This window comes from Spodoptera frugiperda, chromosome 1, assembly GCF_023101765.2.
Source record: "Spodoptera frugiperda isolate SF20-4 chromosome 1, AGI-APGP_CSIRO_Sfru_2.0, whole genome shotgun sequence".
Taxonomy (NCBI): domain Eukaryota; kingdom Metazoa; phylum Arthropoda; class Insecta; order Lepidoptera; family Noctuidae; genus Spodoptera; species Spodoptera frugiperda.
The window spans coordinates 4,706,373-4,714,802 of record NC_064212.1 but is presented as its reverse complement, the minus strand read 5'-3'; the positions used below and the strand labels follow the sequence as shown (position 1 = coordinate 4,714,802).

Sequence of the window (8,430 nt, the reverse complement as noted above, 5' to 3'; positions counted from 1 at the left end):
CAGAGTGTTATTCATTTTAACGTTTATTACGTGTACATAAATAAAATATTACATTTGGGCGATTCTGACATACATCAAGTCATTTAAGTAGCATACATCATTCTAATTGATTTAAAATACAAAGAATATGTACTGTCAGTTATTAACATTACAATAATTTGTTTATTATAGTATTGGTGTGATCCTATCTTCAAAACTTTGTACTGGTAATCTCAATTTATCTATAGACAGCAATAACACATTTGAATCTATCACATTGAAAGCTATGAGTATCGCTATGCTTCACTAAACTGTATTTCCGTAACGTTACATCGTGCAAAAACCCCGTAACGTGGTAAAAACAAGTAAATACGTAAATCGTTAAATGTTAAATCGAGATTTTAATAAACCACCGAGTAATAAACTTTATATGTTCAAAATCCAGTTAGAGAAAGTTATTAGTTTATAAAAATATATTGACATTTCCGCAAGTGTCATACTTGCTCAATTCTTATAACTACACGCCTAGAAAAATGTCTACTTGGCTTGGTTATTTGAATACAAGTCAAGCGAGTACAGACACAATATACTAAAAGATAATAAATTTCTAACAAACGTTTTGCCAATCTTTCTACATGAACACACTCAGTAACACATTTAACATTTAATCAGTGGAATTATTTGGAAATGTCTACATAAATGCTTTATACCCGCCACTAAAGATTTATATGAGAACTTGAACTCCTGAAGTTATGCTCCATATCCTCTCTACATTTTATGTGCACTAAAATTTTACACCGTATACTCTTAGCTTTGGCGCAAACATCAAAAGATGTTTATTGGCTATGGTCGGCGGGCAAGAAAACACCCATATTGCTGTCGGAATTTCACACTGCGAGATCATAATTATGGAATAGATATTTAATGGAAAATTCAACAATACCAAACGTAGATTATTGTCAGCATGTTCAAACAAATTAATTTAAACTTCCAATGGTTCATAACTCTACAATATTTTAAAGATTTTAAGACTGACTAGGCCTTATAACTGGGGCTTTCGTCGTTACATCAATAAGTTGTGCAGGCCTTTACATTGCGTTAACAAACGTTTCTTTACGTCTGCAAACATCCTAGACGAAACTAGCTTTGCATTTTTAAACGGGCTCCGAAAATCAAACGCTCTCAAGCGGAAACAATGTTCGAACGCCACTCATGGTAAATGCAAAGCTTTACATAAATATATAACTAACATCGAAGGCAGTCACATAGCTTAAAACATCGAAGTTACCACGCAGCACACATTTGCGCATACGCACACATCCAAATGGACGTAAGTATTATGAAAATCTGTTTATAATCACACCTCTTTATTACATCCTTTCCAAATTTCGACCTTACTTGGTCCAAAATATATACAAGTCGAAATAAATAAATACTTTTTAGTTTCTACTAAGAAATATTTATTTATCTCGACCTCAATTTCATAATATAGAAATGGGTTTCTAATTTACATTACATACTTATACCAAACTCCCACCTCTCAAACCTTATTCAGGATTTGAATAATCCCCTCTCAATTCCCTTCAACTTATGAACATTTTTATTGGACGGAAGTTTAGCTAGCTCTGCAACAAAGCTCACGAGACATCGCTTAGCGAACAATTCCATAATGTTAAAAGTTTTCTTAGGAACAAACTTTGTCACAATACATAATTTTAAAAACCCATTTCCAGTCAATTCACAATGTTTCCAATATAAATTCGTTATACGAAATTGTGTATTGCAGATTATTCTGTTATAGGTAATAGAAAATAAATTAATAATTAAAATAACTCTCGCAATTAGTTTAATTTGTAGTATAATCAAAATCAAAAGACAAACAAATGCAATCAGTTCCCATAAGATTTTGTAACCTGTGATTGGTCGAAAGTTCTAGACGTGGTTGATCGTCTTTTGATATTGACTGCACAAAACAAAACAACATTGAACTCTATCTACTTCATAGGAACATTGGGAATTCAATGAGATTGAAATGTAAGTACATACAAATTACTAATAAACCAACTTGCGAGGACTACCTATCAGCAATAAACACGAACATTCAACTAAAATTGTGCAAATCTGTATTTGTACTGCATTTATATCTACCATTCATTTCAACAAAAATATTTTACAAACAATTTATTCGATAAATATCTCAATTTCATGTACTCGTCAGTTTGTAAATGATTCTCACTCATCAAACATTAACGTTACATACAATACATATAACCTACTCGACCTAACCGGGACTAGAACCCAGGACCGTTAAATAGCGATGTTTGTACGGCCGTCATATTTTATACGTGCACTTGGCACATAGATTAAAATGCGTAATATATAAATAATCAGTTAAGTATATCACAATAGTAACAAATAACTAAAGGCCCGTGTCTCCTGTGTGCATTCGAATAAATTGCGAAGGTGAGGTGTGGCATAAATTCAATAGCCAAACTGACTATTTTGTCTGATCACTGGCAAATTCATAGAGGACATTATTAAGTTGGAGGGCTCACAAAACTCTCCTTTTGTCAGCCTTAGCCACTAGGCCACTATTCATTATGCAATGACAAAATAACTTATAGGCAGTGTTGTATATAAAAGCAAATATTTTGTGCAAGTTACAACAGACTGCAATATAAAGCTATAGATAATAACAATACTTAAATAAACATATAACTATTATTATCCATGCCACGCCTTCTCACCTCAACTAATCACAACGTAAAACAACTATCATTAATTTAATTCACGTACAGTTCGACAATAAGCCTGAAAAACAATAACGACTTCACAATAAATATTTATAAAAAGCTTATGTGCCGTTTATAACATATTTTGCCTCTTAGGTCCTGCCTAATATCTTACTTAGGGCATAAAAGGAACACCGTTCCTTTACTAGGCTTTGGTAAATACGGGTTTGCCTTCTACATCAATATATCAACTATTTATTAGGACGTATAAAAACGCGGTGGAGAATCGTTACCTCCGGATGTACTTACAACACAATTTAAGTACTTCATCAAAATTTTACTGCCGATGAAATGGACTGCAGTCATTTCATACTAAGTTTTTTTTTTCTTCTAATAAATATTAGACATATAAGTATACCAAAATGCTCTACGATTCAGGATTAAATCTAATATGCCAACTGGGGTACTTTTTCTAATGGATCACGGTAGACGATGGTGGCTGATTTGATAAGGTCTGGTTCGTCATCTGAGGGTATGCAATCGACGGAGGCGGCGACATCTTTGTGTGAGCACTTGTTATGCGCCATGAGCAAACCTCCGGCGAGTCCGACGAGGGCGCGGTCCAGCCAGTTGACGGGATTGGCGTACACCAAACCTCCTTCGTAGAAACCCAAGTGTCCGCCGTGAGCCAGTTCGAGATACATCGCCTTATCGTGCGAGCCTGTAAAGATAAATTTCATACATAAGACCACAACGTACGAATACTGCACAATATAAAGTGACGTTAAAATTATTACAGATAACCTTCGGTCTGATTTATAAATATTTTTTTTTTTCATGTTGCCGTTATCTGGTTTATCTACCACGCTGGTTAATCGTGCAATTTTTATATTACTTTTAATTGATACGAATCATATTAGCATAGATCATTCTAGTTTTATTCAAGCTTAGAAACGTAACCGCCACATCTAACAAAGGCCGAAACGTCATTAATTTTAGTCTGATTTATTCTCAGACCGACAAAAATAAGTCATCCAATCTTTTTACCCAAAACGAATTTATAGGTACTTATGAAATGTCAGCCTTCGCATCCGAATTTGGTAACTTACGAGAAGAATATAAATAACTCTATGGAGATATAAAATCAAGTTCTACTGGTTCCATTCATACGTAAGTACAATGATAATGACCTCATTCGAGCGTTGCGCAATGTTTCCAAATACCAGCCATTTACATTCGTTTAAATTTAAATTTTGTACTATAAACCAAAAGGAGAAAGCCCACGCATAAATAAACATAGATTAAAGATCATTCGGAACAAATATAAAAAGATACTTTCATGAAAATAACCATCAAAATTCGGTGAGTAATTTAGGAGAAAATTGCAGACGCAAATACACTTATGACAACATTTGTGCTAATAGATTTCTCACAAATGCTATGTACAGTACAAATACGATGCTACAATTAGTAATGTAAAGTCATTAACCAAAGTAAGTACCGGTGACACAACATGAAATGTTAATACAGAATAGGAATAATCGATAGTTTTAATAGCTCAATCGCAGGTAGACAGTCCTAACCTGTGTATGTAAAAAGTTAATACCTAGCTTCTTTTTAGACTTATTTTATTTTTTGCATCAGACTTTTGGCAATCGGCTGGTATTAATATTTACAAAATACAACATCATTAATTGGTTTTAAAATAACACTGTTTTCTTCACAATCAATTAAATTATTCTTATTAGACACGCGAAAGTCGGCTTTGCAACAATAGAAGTCAGCTTTGAAAAATAATTGAAAAGTACTTACTGACAAATTCCCTGACAATTGGCAATAGGGGTTCTGGTACAATGGGGTCATCACGAGCGTTGACGAAAATCATTGGGGTCTTAATATTGTGGAGGTAGAAAGCTGAGGAACTCCATTTGTAGAGATCCGCCACTGAATCGAAGCCATATACCTTCCTGAAATAAAAAAAAAAAAACTAATAAATAGACTATTTAACCTAGGTTCCTATAAAGATAACCGCAATAAGAAATATAAATAATAGGGATGATGATGTATAAGATAACAATGATCGGATAGATCGAATCAAAATTACGTAGGAGTGACTTCACGCGACATTTCAAATCGGAAAAATACTTGTCTAATATTTTTAAATAATCTATAAGACAAAAAAAAATAGCATTCAAATAAAAAATAGTCATCTACCATATTAACCATTACAATTTGTATTTCTAATTTCTAATAGTAATAAATTAGCGAGCATTTATCTGATAACCCTAAATCATGACTAGGTCACCAACCAAAGGGCGTTGACACCGCAGAAAACTTTAAAAACTAGGCAAAATAAAAAATCAGCAGATGGCGTGATCGGTCAAAGATCACAAAGTACGATAATGCGACGGCGAAGTAGAAACGAGTACCACAATTACCTATTTACCTCAATTGAATGGTCATTGTAACAATATGTACATTAGACTACCAATAATGGTTACTGCTAGGCTAATAAGGTTGATTTTCCATCAGAGAACTGCTATGTAGCTATGCTATGAAGATGTAATAGCTAAGCTGTAAAACTAGGTGACCGTTTACACTGGTACTAAGCTATGTAGCTGTGCGAGGAAGATGCGCAGCTCGAGTATGCGATGTATCGGTATTAGAGATGACATCCATAGCACGTCTTTTTCTAATTATAAAAACATAGCTGAGTCCGTTTCCTCCAGGGGTAAGCTATGTATACCAATGAATATGATTGGTGGAAGCCAAACGCATCCACAGCGGTGTAGCATAGCACATTTCTGGTGGAAAAAAACCCTAAGGCTTGTAAATAGATAGACCAATAGACGTGAATCGTGGATGGTATGTAAACTTTGTAAATAATTTAGAGGAAATTTTTGAAAAATACTCGTAACTGAACTCACGCCCCTTTGGCATTCGGACTAAACTGTTATAGGCCTTTGTGTGAAAAAAAAAACAACCTGGTTCACATGTATTGAAAACTGGCGACTCTGACGCGGTTTCATGCGCTCTGTTGTTTGATTGTTCGAACGCGATTCGCGATTTCGCGGAACTGTGTGTCCAAGTTGAATAATTATTTTTGTGTTGATAGTGCATTTATCGAGGGAGGCTATAAAACATCACGCTACTATCATAAGAGCCGAGCACTGGAGTTGCTAGTAGTGTAAGATAAGAATGATGGTAGTCACACAAATCGACTTCAGTCAAATTTTCATTTAAATTGAAAGAAAATATCCACTCGATGAAAAGTCGTATCATCCTTTACAAAGAAATCTGTTTAAATTTTAATCTAAAACTCATTTAATTTTATTGTCGGTCGGTCAACTTGGTTTGTTTTCTTTTTAACTAATGATAAGAGGAGACACGTTATGTAAACTGTCTACATTGTATGTAGTAAATCGTATGAGTGACAAAAAATTACGATAAAGGTATTATTCGCAAGCATCTTTACAAATAAGAACGAAAAGATTCCATACCACGGTACCTTGTGGAAAGGTAGACAAGTAAAAGGATACTAACTGAACAGCTAAGCTATTCTGGAACTCTCAATTTGAATTGAGCTCCATCCCATTGGTCGTGATTATTCTCACAAGTTATGACATTTTTTTTTTAAAAAAACGTTGCCCCACATTAGGATTTTCTCCTGTGTCGCGGGTGCGTTTACAAACATACAATTTCACATGCACATTACACCCAGACCCGAAACAACAATTTGTGGATCACACAAAGAGTTGCTCCGTGCGGGAAACGAACCCGCTACACGTTGCACGGCAGCCAGTTGCCCAGCCACCGCGCCAACCGTGGAGTACATGGCGGAACGCGATCAAGTTCACTTCGATCTTTTGAATTAAAAGTTACAGAATAGCTGGACTAACTACCAAAACTTTCAAGTGTAGGCATGTGTTTGTATTTGTACCCGCATCAACAACATAGTAGAAAATGCTTTAAAACAAAATCTTACCTTGAATAAGCTTCATCGAGATCAGGCAATGTACCAGCGGAGACGATCTGCTTCTCATCTAAACTGTATCTGTTCTTCATCTCAGGGCTGAGCAGCATCCTCTTGTGTCGTGTGATAATGTTGCGATAGTTGTCCGTCATTATGTACAGGTAGAAACGACGGAAGTTCTGCCATTGCAGGAGGTATACCATCGTGCTAAAAGTAAAATAAATAAGGGTTAATAAAACATACGATAAACGAAAGTAGTGGAATGGATCCACATAAGTACTTAATTAGTTCTATGAATGTATTATACGGTGGTACTATGATAGCGAGCTCATTGCCAAATAATATTCAATAATATTTTTTCTGATTTCAGACTCGAATGATTTCCTTTCTCGACGGCCGACCACGTGATGACAGTTAGTTTAGTCTAAAATATTTTGGCAGATTAGCGTTCCTCAAGATAACAACTTTATCAAATAACTTGACTATTCATTGTGACCACTGAAGAAATATTTTATATGCAAAGTTGAGTATTTCAATACACATACTACACCAATGGCTATTGCAATTACTAAATGGTTCAATGATTACTTGGCAAATCAATTTAATGAAATCCATCCTATCGAAATCGGCCCTCGTGTATAACTTATGAATATTTCTTGAAAGTCATACATCCTATGCCTATTATCATTACGTGGAAGTCGGTAGTAGCCGCCATCCCGTACAAAACGATTATGACATTTCGAAAAAAATATTTAATTGGACTAGTAGTCAAGATCCCTATTTTATTACATTCCGACCAATGAGATAGTCTTGTTATTAAAATCTAATGTTATTATTGAGGTGAAGGCTCGCAAGAGTCGAGTTAAATAAACATTTTTTTTATTAATTAATACTAAGATAATTAGACGTTTCTATCGCACCGCGACCTCGATTTGCTACACGGAGATAGCAGATATTATGCTGATTTCAATTCTGCTTATAATTTAAACTCAAAATGCCTTTTTTGTATTTTAAGAAAACTAAGCATTTCGGAGACCAATGCCGTCATACGAGAAATGATTTCAAATGAAATATTGCAAACATAAATAAAAATATCGCCGAACAAGCATGTTCATATAAGATTTACGAGAAATTTCGCAATTCAAATCCTAATGTTTTATAGGAATTTCTTATGAAGGTTAGTGTTGAGCAAGCATTGGCTAACCATGCGTATTGAAAAGGCATTGAAAATCCATGACTTTTTCCATTTTTATATGATCGTAAAATCTTTCCTTATATGAAACCAAACACCATTTTCTTTTAATTAATTATTACTAACACAAGGTCCCAAGAAAGAGTCCAAGGGGTCATTTTATTGGCAAAGTAAGAACATAATGTAACCTCGACTCAGCAAAAATTGTAAGTATATTATAGTAATTTAAACGTCTTCATTACACCTTAGCGGCAATTGATGCTATCTCTTCTATAATTGTTTAAGAAAGTAGCCATTCACTATAAGTATTCTACTTTCTTAGGTTTGGACATCGCTGTTTAGATGGTTGAGGTTTATCACAGAGCGCTGCTACCCGGTCTTTGTCAAGTAGTTAGTAGTAAGTCGGTCCTTACCACACTTGGTCGGCTCTTGCAACACTCGTAAGAATAGTGACAAATGCATGCGTCTCCGACACGCGTCGTTAACTACACGGTTCCTATATTATACCTAAAGATTATACATAAACAACCTATCTATAATGTAAAAATAAGTCG

At 34.7% G+C, this 8,430-nt stretch overlaps 1 protein-coding gene across 2 annotated transcripts in view; it reads right to left on the bottom strand.

Moving 5' to 3' along the window:
- LOC118273043 (abhydrolase domain-containing protein 2) overlaps window positions 1-8,430 on the bottom strand; it is a 30,745-nt gene that overhangs the window by 9,896 nt on the left and 12,419 nt on the right. Inside the window, exons 5-7 of one of the 2 annotated variants that reach the window (XR_007705842.1) lie at window positions 6,697-6,891; window positions 4,524-4,678; window positions 198-3,432 (exon numbers count right to left, since the gene is read on the bottom strand). Coding sequence is in view for 1 of the 2 variants with exons in the window: in XM_050697981.1 (XP_050553938.1) it covers window positions 3,158-3,432; window positions 4,524-4,678; window positions 6,697-6,891 (625 nt within the window). In the remaining variant the exon portion in view is untranslated. Of the gene's footprint in view, window positions 1-5; window positions 3,433-4,523; window positions 4,679-6,696; window positions 6,892-8,430 lie in introns of those variants that run through there. The other variant, XM_050697981.1, reaches the window with a different exon arrangement.